This window comes from Haliotis rubra, unplaced genomic scaffold (genome assembly GCF_003918875.1).
Source record: "Haliotis rubra isolate DU_JTF1 unplaced genomic scaffold, ASM391887v1 Scf356, whole genome shotgun sequence".
NCBI classification, from domain to species: Eukaryota; Metazoa; Mollusca; class Gastropoda; order Lepetellida; family Haliotidae; genus Haliotis; species Haliotis rubra.
Window position 1 is genome coordinate 475,275 of NW_025767031.1, and position 15,550 is coordinate 490,824.

The window sequence follows — 15,550 nt, forward strand, 5'->3', positions numbered from 1 at the left end:
GCATGACAAAGTTATATCAATCTTCATAGCAAGTAATAATATAAAGTCAAGGGCTATTCCTCAGAAAATCCCTGGGATGCGGGCAATTCTGTAGAAAATCCATGGGATTTCTTGGCGAATACCCTTGAATTGCCTGTAGAGAACAAGAACCTGGCAAGACAATGGAGTGACATCACTGGAGGTTTATAAAACGACGTTAAAATGTAAGATTCAGCAAACTAAGGGAACACATATTGAGGAATGATACCAATATATGTACGACCTCTTTATTATAATAGAAGCAACATTTTGGTGTAGGTTCTAACACTGTTATTAAGCAAGTGATGAACACAGTATGGACTGAAAGCCATATGCACAAGTGTGAGGAAGTGTTTTATAGGCTGACTGGATAATGTGGGGAAGCCAGTTTGCTATACAATGCTGCAAGGCTTTAGATCAGATCATTAAAAACTGCTAACAAGTGAAGTCTGCAGTATAAACAAAAGGATTATAACTGATGGAAATTGATGGTAAACTATTGTTGTTGTGGGGGATCAAAACTTGACTGCAAATCAGCTCAAAGTCAAAAGTTATAATATCCTCCAAAATAGAATACAGACGTTCTGACATGTACCAAATTCTATGTGTTCAGAAGACGAATAATGGCCATAAAACAATTTTTCAAACTGTTGTAACTATGTCAGAAAGAGGATTTAAACCTCCTGATCAACTTTCTGTGTCATCATTGTTCAAGTATGTACATTTTCCCATACAGATAATAGACCTGACAATGCTACCAATGACATTTTCAAAATTGAAACAGTAGTTTCACAGGAAATTTCAAAGTAACACCAGGAAGATTCAGCATAAAGGAAAGTGAATGAATCTAACTTAAGCCAGACCAATTTTATTTCTTGTTTTACAGATTTTTGTCCTCAGAAAACCGAAGGGCAGGAGGAAAAAAAAAATTAAATAAATGCTAAAAGTATTTTACTTTTGGCAATTTATGAAGTGTATATGGGGCCAAAACATATGTAAACACATTTTTTTGGCAAATAAAATTATTAAAATTTTATTTTTTGAGCAGGTAAATGATATTTTGGACCACTGATGTGCAGTTTCTTAAAATGTTATTGTGACATTTCACATGCAGCACAGCAGCGTAGTAGGGCCATGGTGAAAATAATTTTGGACCCTACTACGCATGCAGCAAGTATGAGGTATAGCATACTTTTTTTTAGCTTATTTGATTTTCTTGTAAGGCCAGACCAATTTATTTATTTTTTCTTGTTTTACGGATCCGTCAGTTGTATTTTCCAAGAATAAGAAGAAAAAAAAGAAAACACTTTCCGGCTTAAGATTGAATAAGAATTCAGATATTTAGAGATACCATATCTAACATCAAGTTTCCGCTTCATAGGCCTAGTAGATTCAGAGTGGATGTGAAGTGTGTAAAATGAACAACTGATGGACTGACAGCAACACTGTAGAGACAAATGACCATGCTATATGCTCACTGGAGTTTGAGTTAGGCGAGCTTAAAAACCTGAATGATGACTTTGACCTGTGACTAATCATGATGAAAACCTTTTAAAATTCCATGTCCATATACCTTGTTCATAAAAGTGTAACCACCATTTGTTTTCTATAGAGTGATTTTGACCTTCCTCCCTGATTGATTATTTACAGACTGTTGTCTAAGAGCTGAAATAGTGCAGTGTTAAACAACACCAACAAAAAAAGATACCAAAGTTGGTTGGTTTGTTGATTACCGTCGCACTCTGCAATATTCCAGCTATATGGCAGGAGCCTGGACCAGACAATCCAGTGATCAACAGCATGAGCATCGATCTAAGCAACTGGGATACAATGACAGGTTTCAACAAAGTCAGCGAGCCTGAACACCCTGTCCCTTTAGTCGCCTCTTACGACAAGCATGGGTTAATGAAGACCAATTGCAACCCGGATCTTCATGGGTCGACAGGTACCAAAGAACTTCCTTCATGCTATTTGAATGAGGTATGTGGAATAATAATCAAAACATCATTAATCTTTTTGCTGTTGACAGTTTGAGCAATCACTTACATCAGTGATGAAATTCAAATCATTTTAACACTAGTCAACAATACAAAATGTATGTGATGTTGAGTGAAGATGATGACGCTTTAAAGGAATATATCATCATCTATTCAAAGTTTCAAATGAATAGATGTGACATTCTGTAATAATCTGAATTGCTTTTAAATTTTAGGAAAATTCTTAATGAGAGTCCTCTCAAATTTCAGAGCAAACCTTCAGCATGAAAAATTGAAAGTCAGGAGACTGAACTCATTTTGATGGTGCTATAAAAGCATTCACTCAAAAACATCATCTAAAACAGCCAATAATCATACACTGAAAAGTAAAAAGTCATTTTACAATGATATTCTTCTTTTCAATGTCTAATTTGTGCAGCTAACTTAGATGTGAGTATGGTAGTCATCATTTGGCATCATACAGAGAATACAGCATTGGTTGTGTGCACTCAATGTCACAGACACCCAACAGAGACAAAGTGGTCACAAAACCTCAAGGTTAGCCTGAAACTTAATGCACTAGAAATAAAATGAAATATTATTGATAAAATGCTCAAAGCTGAAAGTGTATGGGCTCCAATATGTTGGTGGCATTATAACCATTGTGTTGATTGGGAGGGCAGCACAGGTAAGGGGGAGACTAATATGACTGCATCCCTGACCCTGTGGCTTCAACACAATGTGGGATGCCAATGGGTGACATTGAAACATTCACTATATATTTCACAGCTGAGCATTATTGACAACTAAATGTTGATTTTAAGTAAGTTTTCATAATAACACAATAAATGCACTGCCTTTATGAATAAGGAACCTTCACATGTTGTTATTGGATATTATATCAATAATTGTACTAACAATGATGAATAGGATAACATATTGTTATCATTCGACTGTAGTGTATAGGGTGATGTATTGATAGTTGAAATACAAAAACCCAAATCACATGTATGTAAGAAGGAAAAAATATCCACTTTCATTACAGTTCCTTTGTCCATTGTACATGGGACAAAAACACTAGATATCTATTTTTCATACATCAAAAGATGTGTGAATATCATATACATGCATCCCCATTGTCAGTAAATCATCTGGTGTATCAACACTCTGTAGGACTGAATCAGGGCATTGTGAGGATTACAGTAAACTGCGCACAACTTACTGACTATTATTATCATTTGTTGATCAGTTGAGAGTGTGTAGTAAATGCAGGTAAGTTAGCCTTCACATCAGTTTGGAGGGGTGATCAGTCAACTAACTCTATAGGTTTCATTAAACTTCATCAGAGTGAGTATGGATTTACGCCACTTTTAGAAATATTTCAGCAACATCACAACAGGGAACACCAGAAATAGGCTTCACACATTGTACCCATGTGGGGATTCAAATCTGGGACTTCAGTGTGACGAACAGAGGCTTTAACCATGAGGCTATCCCAAAGCTCATATTAAAAGAAAAGAGTAGTAAAGTGATTGAAAAATGTTTAGATTATTCATGCATTTATCTTTGTAAAATTTTAGAAATTTGAATTTAGTTTCATGATGTGATGTCCAGTGACCTTGATCTTGACAGAGGTCACCCAAAAGATGATGCCAATAATACCTCTAATTTCCACCAATAGAATCAATTCTTTGAATGATCTCTAGCTCATACCAAGTGACCTTAAGTTTAATTGTAATCCAATCATGTGAACAATTCAGGAAAGGAGGAATATTACGTATGAGGCCTCTAACCATTTTCATAACTACGTGGTTGAGAAAACCTATTATGGTGGTGTCGATGAAGTTCATTTTTTTCCAAAATCATGGAGATGTCCAGCTAATGTTGGCTGTTACATTATTGTTTTCATATTGAAGTAAACCTGGAACACTTTATGACCACATTCATTCACCTAGTATAATCTTTTCTCCCCTGAAGTTTAGGAGAAACTTGTAGTTTTGTTGATCTTGAAAAAACCCACGAACATCTAAATAAATCAACTAATTCATTCTGTCTGAATTCCAGATTAGAATGTCCCCTGGCAAGTCAGTATGATAGTGTATGTTTAAAGCTGTATGGGAGTAGGGTTATATTGTTGTCTCTTGGTTGTAAAGTAATAATTCTATCCACTGAAACAGTCCTACACCTTTAGGAATATTTCAGCAATAATTATAGACATAATAATCAAATATGTGAGTCTGGACAAGACAAAACCATGACTGAGAGACTAATAGCACAGAGTAACAATGCCACAACATCAAATTCGGACCACATGATCCCACTAACTGTTACAACAAGCATTGTGTACTGGAGACAGATCTTGTCTGACCTGAAATATCTACAGTCTGCTTTTCAAAGTCTTTCTCCCTTATGTTGTGATGTACCCTATCAGAAGATCATCGTACAAATCTAATTTTCAAGCATGACATTGTATGATGAATAAAAGATGGCTTTGAATATCTAAGTGTATAAAGTAGTGTTGTTATGGAATGAGTGTCCAGCATATAATTTCAAACCATGTCAGTCATGTTTAACAGTTAGAGTAGGAGCGTGTGTTTCTGTAAACTATTTTGAAGAAATACTGGAAGTATATAATAGTAAGTTATGTATGTCCTACCTGAGACAGAAGATCTTCCCAAGGAGTGGTGGAAAGATGTGGCCACAGCCTGTATCTTCCAACTAAACACTGCCAGCAGTGGGCTGAGCACACTTAGACTTGTCTACCACTCACATGATATGGTAGAATCAATGTACCAATGATGTATCAGTATTTCATGTAAAAGAGATTGTAGTTCTATATAACATTAATAAATGTCTGCCTATCAGGTGTCCAAGCACCACATGATAAGACATGCCAAATTTCTCAGCTATACTCATGATATCCAATCTTATGATAATTACAAGCTCTTCAAAAGATATTCAGCTTAGTAATGCTCACTTTTGGGTAAATATGCATGTGTGCCAAACCTGTCAGAGACACTGGCTTTGTAGGGGACATTCTTGTTGAAGTAAATCTACTGAGATATTGACAAGCTGTAACAGTAGCCCAACTTATTGACAATGTATTGTTGGGACTGAGTGTTACATTGAGACAATGAATGTGTGGAGATCTACTGCTGGTTCAGGACAGACAGTGGGTAGTTATCAGCTTGATGAGGTCAATAATGATGACAAAACCTGAAACTCCTCCCATCTACCCTCCCAATCAGGCCTCGACTCTACCACACTTACACCTGTCTACAACACAGTCAAGTTTCAACCTATCATGTAGGGACTGAATTTACCCTAATCCTGCTCAGATGACCTCCTATGTTTTCTACAAAAGTAAATGATCTAGGCTTGAATCACACCGACACAAGATATTGCCTATCTAATGCTACATTGGTTTCAAGTCATCTGAAAATTTGAAATATATCATATCATATTTCAGTGATATATGGCATGAGTTGCAAGTGTTAATCAGCAGGTGAATACACTGGGATCAGACAATCTATTCACCATATAAAGAGAAATACTAAACCTCATAGGATAATATTTTGATTAGCTTGATAGGCTCACAGCACCATTTCCTGCCTAAAAGTTGTGAAGCCGTCTTTCCAGATAGACCCAGTCTGCCAGCATATCAGTTAGATAAATATTTCCTATCGCCAGATAGCCTTCTTTAATAAACTTTCAGGAAGATAGTTCTCAAAATGTTTCTTACTTTTTAACACTAATGATTTTCTACTTAACAAAAATGAAAATGTGCAAAAATAACTATCAATAAATAATTAAAGTATATATACTTAGAATAGACTTTAGACTGTCTTTAGAGAGTGAATGAATGATTTTACATTACAAACAACAGTGTTTAGATACATCAGTCTTAGATACATAAAATCTATCTGCGACACAGTGGATCTGGACCACACAAATAATTATTGAATATGGATTTGATTACAAGCAGTGGTATATGGGCTTAAGTTGATCTATCCTAGTGGTCACATACACAAATTATTCTTATTCTGATAGAAAAAAATAAATGTTCTGTGATGTTGTATGGTAATATTTATCTTTGCTTGCTGTAAGAAAACAAAATTGATAATTTTTTCCTGAGTCATGTGAATAACTGCAGCATGATAAGAGACAGGCCATTTATTTTTTTTAAAAGTCAGGAGAAAAATGTACTGTCTATTACTGACCATAAATGACAGACTAGATTTTCACATTCTCAGCTCAATAATTATTCCATTTTGTTCCAATGGAAATTTCTTTATCTAAACCTAAGTATCTCAGAAAACCTCTTTATGAAGTTTATCAGTGTTGTAATATGTGCTCTCCAGTATTCTGTTAATGGTCAAAGATGTACACAAACATTCAAGTTATCTGACATAATGAGCAAGAATGATATAGGATTGTGTAAATATTGTTTGAAAATCATAATGAAAAATATTCGCCTTAAAAGATCAAGTTTTCCCATACTGTGGTTTAATGTATTCTTCAGAAAACTATACAACATTGACTGAGGTAAAATATTGGCACACACATGAAATACTCTACATTGATATACAGTTGATATATAATTTTGTATTACGATGCATGCACTTTGAAGTATTGTCAATATACATAATGACCTGTAGATATCATTTGAGAAAATATTCGGAAACATTGACAACTTCAAGTAGGAATCACTGAGAACGATTAAACTTGAATGTTTGGGAAATAATATTTAATATCTTGTAGCATAGCTGAACTGCCAATAAATAAGCAAGAAACAGGAAATAGTTTTATGAAAGATAATGAGGACAATTCTTAAAACAAATCCTAAAATAATATCGTCTAAAATTTCAAGTTAACCATGTCATAATTCTTTTCACTCTTTATTCATCTGTTAGAAGAAAACATTACATATTTGATAAAAGTTGATGTTCAAGTAAGTAAATCTACTACTTTTAATGGTGAGCATTCAAATCTATGAATTTTCTATTTATATTTTGACGGATTCAGTAGTTGTATCTTTGAGGCACCTCCTGTGAGTATATTTAGAACAAAGTATTTGTTATCAGTAAAACACCTTGAGGTTTGATAAAACAAAGTGGATGAGTGTAGTTTACAGCTACTTTGAAATGCATTTCAGTCATATTCTATCTTCTATACAATAATGAGTGGATGCCTCCTGCTACAATACATTACATAAACAGAAAAATCAAATTATACGAGGTATTTTCATAGTAACACTTCAGCTAGAAAAGTAAAAGTGACAAAAAATTGAAATATTCACAGAACATGGAATCATGACTTAACTGTATACATTGTGACATATTCAATGTTATCACAAAAAGATGCTTTTTTTCACAGTAAATTTAAAAAAAGAGAATAGTGATATTAGATATAAAAGAAGCAGTGTTTATTACCTTGAAGGGAGTGAGCTACTGTTTTTTGAGGAGAGGAGACTATGGTGTCTATCATAGTGCACTGTCCACTGCACTACACAGTCGAGTGTCCTAACGTGACTCTCTCTTGTTGTTATCTCTACCCACACACACCCTGACTGCCAGTTAGCTCTCGCTAGTCAACGACTTAGCTCTACCTCCGTTTAGGATACACAGTAGCCACTCAACAGGACAAAAAGCAAGTTCTTCCTGCAGTAGGTTGTCTACAAGGCTCGCCCTCAGGGATCAGTGGCTTGGTCCCCTCCTCATCAATTCCACAGTGTCTGCCCTTCTACCTTCAGCCCCTTTAATAATGCTTACAGTGGAAAAGAGAAAGTTAATCGAGTGGAACACCTCTGCCAACTCACATTGAAAGGACAAACTAGAGATTCTTCTGGGTATCTGCTCTCATATTCTCCCACAAAGACATAATCTGTCCATACCTTTACACAGTAATATAATCACTAGTTTTCACGGAACACTTTTAACAAGATCAATGTAAACCAGTTCATGTTTCTATGCTTAAAGCAAAGGATTTATAGCCAGTAAAAGCAATTTTTTTCCAATCTAAGTGGCTTTTGTTAGTGAACTTGATGTTGAAAACTTGTTGTTCTGAGAGATTCTCTACAAACATGTTTGTTATTAACCTTGTTAAAAGAATTGTTACAACTATGATGGCTGGTATAGTTTTAACCTACATGATTTGGACATAGTGATTTGAATCTGTTGAATCAGGATACATGAATTTGTCAAATATTCATGCATGAACAGATTTGATTTTTCTGAGCATATACAGATATAGTTTAACTCATGTAAGTAGAGGCAGGTAAGACACACACACTAGTAAAGTTATATGCTCATGTGCTACTTGTTTGATGTACAATACTCAGTCAAGAAAATACAGACACATCAGCTAGTAAGGTTAAGTGCTCATGTGCTCCTTGTGTGATGTACAATACTCAGTCAAGAAAGTACAGACACATCAGAAAGTAAGGTTAAGTGCTCATGTTCTACTTGTGTGATGTACAATACTCAATCAAGAAAATACAGACACATCAGCTAGTAAGGTTAAGTGCTCATGTTCTACTTGTGTGATGTACAATACTCAGTCAAGAAAATACAGACACATCAGCTAGTAAGGTTAAGTGCTCATGTGCTCCTTGTGTGATGTACAATACTCAGTCAAGAAAGTACAGACACATCAGCAAGTAAGGTTAAGTGCTCATGTGCTACTTGTGTGATGTACAATACTCAGTCAAGAAAATACATACACATCAGAAAGTAAGGTTAAGTGCTCATGTGCTACTTGTGTGACGTACAATACTCAATCAAGAAAATACAGACACATCAGCTAGTAAGGTTAAGTGCTCATGTGCTACTTGTGTGATGTACAATACTCAATCAAGAAAATACAGACACATCAGCTAGTAAGGTTAAGTGCTCATGTGCTACTTGTGTGATGTACAATACTCAATCAAGAAATTACAGACACATCAGCTAGTAAGCTTAAGTGCTCATGTGCTACTTGTGTGATGTACAATACTCAGTCAAGAAATAACAGACACATCAGAAAGTAAGGTTAAGTGCTCATGTGCTTCTTGTGTGATGTACAATACTCAGTCAAGAAAGTACAGACACATCAGCAAGTAAGGTTAAGTGCTCATGTGCTACTTGTGTGATGTACAATACTCAGTCAAGAAAATACAGACACATCAGCTAGTAAGGTTAAGTGCTCATGTGCTCCTTGTGTGATGTACAATACTCAGTCAAGAAAGTACAGACACATCAGCAAGTAAGGTTAAGTGCTCATGTGCTACTTGTGTGATGTACAATACTCAGTCAAGAAAATACATACACATCAGAAAGTAAGGTTAAGTGCTCATGTGCTACTTGTGTGATGTACAATACTCAATCAAGAAAATACAGACACATCAGAAAGTAAGGTTAAGTGCTCATGTCCTCCTTGTGTGATGTACAATACTCAGTCAAGAAAATACAGACACATCAGCTAGTAAGGTTAAGTGCTCATGTGCTACTTGTGTGATGTACAATGCTCAGTCAAGAAAATACAGACACATCAGAAAGTAAGGTTAAGTGCTCATGTGCTACTTGTGTGATGTACAATACTCAATCAAGAAAATACAGACACATCAGAAAGTAAGGTTTTATGCTCATGTGCTACTTGTGTGATGTACAATACTCAATCAAGAAAATACAGACACATCAGAAAGTAAGGTTAAGTGCTCATGTGCTACTTGTGTGATGTACAATACTCAATCAAGAAAATACAGACACATCAGAAAGTAAGGTTTTATGCTCATGTGCTACTTGTGTGATGTACAATACTCAATCAAGAAAATACAGACACATCAGAAAGTAAGGTTAAGTGCTCATGTGCTACTTGTGTGATGTACAATACTCAGTCAAGAAAATACAGACACATCAGAAAGTAAGGTTAAGTGCTCATGTGCTACTTGTGTGATGTACAATACTCAATCAAGAAAATACAGACACATCAGAAAGTAAGGTTAAGTGCTCATGTGCTTCTTGTGTGATGTACAATACTCAGTCAAGAAAATACAGACACATCAGCTAGTAAGGTTAAGTGCTCATGTGCTACTTGTGTGATGTACAATACTCAGTCAAGAAAATACAGACACATCAACTAGTAAGGTTTTATGCTCATTTGATACTTGGGTGATGTTGCATATGGACACTAAAGGTATATACTTTGTGATGTTGCATATGGACATTAAAGGTATATACTTTGGAAGTACCATGTGTCATTGTGCCAGAACATGAGTCAAGTAGATTTTTGCATTGTAGTTGTCTGTGGCAATAACACATGTCAGATGTTGTTCATGCAACAGTGACCAGAAAGACATTGATGATAGATGGATACATTTTAGTTTTACATAGGAACATTACAGAAATGAACTTTTCATTGGTCTTGCAGACTAAACAATTAGAATATGACAAAAGGCAGAAATAGAAAACAGACATGGAAAAAGATACCAAAAATTACTCACATGGACTGTCTGACGGTTCACAATACTCTGCTTTACCACTTTCTGAGAAGCAAACAATTTTCATTGTGAAGTCCCTTCAAAATGAGAAGTATTTCCCTTCTGAGTGAGAAGTTAATTTAACACCTTAGCTAGCTCAACCATAAAAAATATGGCAAGTAAGACAATGTTTCCCACGCTTTAAGACAGGGAAGAGTGTCAAAAGTGTCGTGATGTGTATACCTATCTGGTTTTAGAAACCGTTAGGGAAGGGATTTATACTGTAACTACTTCTGTTGGGACCAACTGATGACCCGCAAAGAGGCGACGTGCATGAACAAACAAGAAAGCCACTGGTGTAACTGTATATTAAAACATTGTTCTCAGTGTACGAGCTCTAATAGAAGGCCAAACAGTCGATCAATGGAAACCGTTTTCTTTAAAGCTGTAACTACTAAAGCGAAAATATTTCTTTTGTCTGGAATAAGATGACACCATAATCCAAGATGCTATCACTTCTCATACTGTTTTCATTGTGAGATGATATATCATACCCTCTTTGGGAATTGGTACTCATAAAATAGATTGTTATTCAACAAAAATGTACAGGTAAAGCATATTAACCCAAAATTTGCTGGATTGGAAGAACACATATAAAAGCATACTATAGACACTAACATAGTTATGAAATTTTAAAGTTGTGGTATCGGTAACAGGCATGCATTCTTTTCTAATGTTAACATCAGTAAAATGTATATTTCATTGCATGTACTTTTGGATATGTTAGGATGATGTTGAGAAGCTCAATAAAACTGGCCCTGAAGTTCCTTTTCCATGTGTATACATGGATGGCTTTTCAACTCTATTCAACTAGTTTTGTTAGAATGCACACAAAATTATAATTATAAATTCAACATTTGAGACCATTTTCATGTTATTGCCAATCTAACAAACAGTCTTCAAGGAACGTGTGACAACATCACACATGTGTATTAAGGGATGTAGAAATTGGACAAAGGAACATGCTTACAATGTTATGTACGGTTTTGAACAAATGAGGCCATGTAATTTCTCAATATAATGTGAGCATAACCTATATCTGAAGTTTGCACTGAGGAATGTCCTTTGGTGATGAAGTGGTCATCCATCCAGCTTAAGATATGAAGCCATTGTGTTTGACAGAATAAAAAAGAATGTAATTTTATAAAGTAACTTATTTAATGCTATTTACAACTAAGTTATTTACTATATGGAATATGCATCCTGGTTTGTTGACCATACAAGACTCATTTGAGGGATATTATAGATACATATTTCACATGTCATTATGCCTACATTTAGCATTAGCTCAGTTTGAAGAACAGTACTTGCACATGATTCATTTCTGCATTGATAAATATGCAAATGATCCCTATGAACTGCACAGTAGTATTTGTTACAGCATCCATGGGTTTTCATTCTGTTGTGGGATAATGGCTTAAGGTGAGATTGTTTATCAAACAGTTAATACTTCATTTCCTTTTTGATGCAGTCAGCCATGTATCAGTGCTATAATGCTATGAAATGAAGCTGTTATAGGAAATATGGTCCAGTGTGGATGATAGCGAGGACAGCGAGACAAGTGGGATTCCACATGCAACCATCTTCATCAGCTTGGCTACAAACACAATACACTGTCCTCTTTATGTCATTATACAATCAATGTCAGCCAACCCTTCTTCTTGGAAACAGCACAAATCAATATTGCAATAGATAACTGAAATCTGTTTATTTAACAGCATGCATTCATTATGTACATGTTTTGTTGTTCAATTCTAAATCAATGATAAAATCTTCATCTTTAACAAGTCAAACTGATGTCTTCATAGAAAATAATACAAATATTTAGTATTTATATTTAGGAGATTCAAAAGACTCCGACACATTCTTGAAATGGTTGGTAAAGTTAAATGTTATTATTGGTTCAAGTATGAAAATGGAACTCAAGTCTCGATGTGAAAGTTTTATGCATCCTGCTAACAGGAAGATTCTACATTCTGAAGACAAACTGGAAGTATGTCTACAAAGCTATACTACCATTTTCAGCCCATGCATATTTTGGTGACATTAGCTGTTTTACACGTGTGTATCCATGTACGCCCTGAATGTATGAGCATCCTGGGTAGTTATGAAATTACAGTCACTATGTCGTATCATAGGGTAGTCGCGGTGTCTAACCTTGTTCAGCTTTCTAGTGTGAGTACTCTGGTGTGGCTATCAGCTACACAGCTCTGAACATAGCATACAGCTGGTGCAGCACAAAGGGAGCTGTGAAAATATGGCCAATATGAAAATGGCTTGACTGCTGAGCATGACACATATGGTAGCTGAAATATTGTTGTGCAGAACTTTGAAATGACATCTAAAATGAGATGTCATAATATTATCTAGTAAAAATGAGATACCTTAAAAATATTATTGGAGAAAAGAAAATATAATTAAGTTGACACACATAGTGCCACTTGCTCTACAGATTTTCTTTGATGATAGTCGCTTGTCTTGTACCTGTCTCAGTTGCTGGGTTATAGAATGAATATTTCAAATGCTTCATTTTTTTAATATTGACTTGTTTGGGTAAGAATAAGAGTATGTGAATAGCATCATTTTGAAGGATTCACAAGTTAAATGAACATGCAAATGTATTTCTCCAGGGGAATCGTCAAGTTAATTTCATGTGCACTGAATTATTCTTCTGATTAAGTATGCTCTGCATTATTAAGTATATACGGTAACTGTGTGAATAACAGAGGGGTGTGCTAGTGTTCATTTGACACATATTACGCATTGATACTAAGCTTCTCGTATAGACTTAACATTTTTATATGGTGCATAATAACTTGGTTATAATCTTAATCATGAGAGGGACCTTTCACAGTTTATTTACTTTTCACATCAGAAAATCACCATGGGCCTCTCTCCTCTTCTTATATCTTTTGATTAAATATTTGTATCAAGACTATGCTGCATAAGCTGATATCATATCTCACAGATACATTTCCTCTCAAATGTCTTTCCTTTTCCTAAATGTTACAATTAAACAGTGAAAAGCTGAACAGTAAACGCTACATATTCATAATAGGTAACTCACACCACCACTCTCCTTTTCTTACATGATTGTTTAAAAACACAACACTGCATAATACAACCAAATTTGGAGTCAATAATGTTTTATTATACAGCTTTAGGCAAACCGTTTATACAATATTCTGTAAAGTAGCAATATATTTTGTGGTCTGGTTGAGTACTAGTCAAGGCATAATTTTATTTTATTTTAACTATCTTATCAATACCCAACTCTCTAGTGTTGTTCTAGTGACTGCCTTCAAGGTTTGCAACATAACATTTACATACTGGCTTGGATTACAACTTGAGATCAGCAAGTTTGGGCAAAGCACTTGGTAATTATTGCGATGATCCGTTATTGTATCTTCTCTATTGAAGATGTCTCCGTTATCTATCACCACTTTACCTGGTGCAATCTGAAACCTGCCACCCCACAGATTGTTATTAATTTCAAACTTGAATAGGAGGGAGTACTCCCAATGATTGTAACAGTTTCTTATTGTGAATGCTTGAATTGAAACTGAGGCTATCTGTTGGATCGCGACTCCTGTCGTGATAGTTGGTTTGACGTGCCATAAACCATTTCTTCAGCAAGTCTGTGCTAAGAAATTTTCAATGAACTGTACACTTGACTTACTTTCAATGCCTTGAATACCTGCAAGGTACTTTATACAGGTTTATGATAAGGATAGGATGACTTAATTTGGTCATTGTTCAAATAGTTGGAAGAAATCATAGGATGATAGTTGAAATTATGTCTACATGGACATCTTCAAAAGTTTGTACAAATACTATATTTTCAGTAAAAGATTGCATTTTGTGTACCCTGTTCACACACAAATACCCGTGTCAAAGAAAAGAAAACATTTCTTCCTCAAGTGGAAGTGTATTTTAGATACACCTCACTCTGGTGGAAAGAAAGTATAAGGAAAATCAATTGATCTGGCAAATGGATGGAAACTCACAAATACTGCCCCTTTAGAATATGTTTTAAGAAATATATTTCCTCTAATGGACTCAATCTATTAAATGCACATAGAAATTTTGAATAAATATGTATCCTTTAAAAATGTAATGAAATACATTGTTTTCTGGTGTATAATTTTATCCACAAAAAAAATTCAAACATAATATTTTTTTAAATACATATTTTCTAATAATTAGGATAAACATGAACATGGATAAACTTTAAATAAACATGTTAAATAAAATTGTGATGTTTCTTAAACTGATATAAAAGCTTTGGTAGGAGGAAATATATATGAAATGATGATAAATTGTGTATCTTGATTAGTAAACAGGGCCTCCTCTGCCACTCTGGTCCACACAGAATATCAGCCCACTATGTGCGACACCATGGTATGGTCCATACTGAACATCTTCCTACTATATGTGACACCATGGTATGGTCAACATTGAATATCAGCCTACTATATGTGACACCATTGTATGGTCCACACTGAACATCTTCCTACTATATGTGACACCATGGTATGGTCCACACTGAATATCTTCCTACTATATGTGACACCATGGTATGGTCCACACTGAACATCTTCCTACTGTATGTGACACCATGGTACGGACCACACTGAACATCTTCCTACTATATGTGATACCATGGTATGGTCCACACTGAACATCTTCCTTATATATGTGACACCATGGTATAGTCCATACTGAACATATTCCTACTATATGTGACACCATGGTATGGTCCACACTGAACATCTTCCTACTATATGTGAGACCATGGTATGGTCCGCACTGAACATCTTCCTACTATATGTGACACCATGGTACAGTCCACACTGAACATCTTCCTACTATATGTGACACCATGGTATGGTCCACACTGAATATCAGCCCAGAATGTTTGACACCATGCTATAGTCCACACTAACACCAGCCTACTATGTGTGACACCATGGTATGGTCCACACTGAATATCAGCCCACTATGTGTGACACCATGGTCTGGTCCACACTGAATATCAGCC

General features: G+C 35.3%; 1 protein-coding gene across 1 annotated transcript in view; it reads right to left on the bottom strand.

The window, feature by feature from the left end:
* LOC124285245 (PR domain zinc finger protein 1-like) overlaps positions 1-7,518 on the bottom strand; it is a 57,397-nt gene extending 49,879 nt beyond the window's left edge. The window contains exon 1 of the mRNA XM_046721445.1: positions 7,427-7,518. Coding sequence (XP_046577401.1) covers positions 7,427-7,481 — 55 coding nt within the window. The 5' untranslated portion in view covers positions 7,482-7,518. The remainder of the gene's footprint in view (positions 1-7,426) is intronic.
* Positions 7,519-15,550: the final 8,032 nt, after the last annotated feature.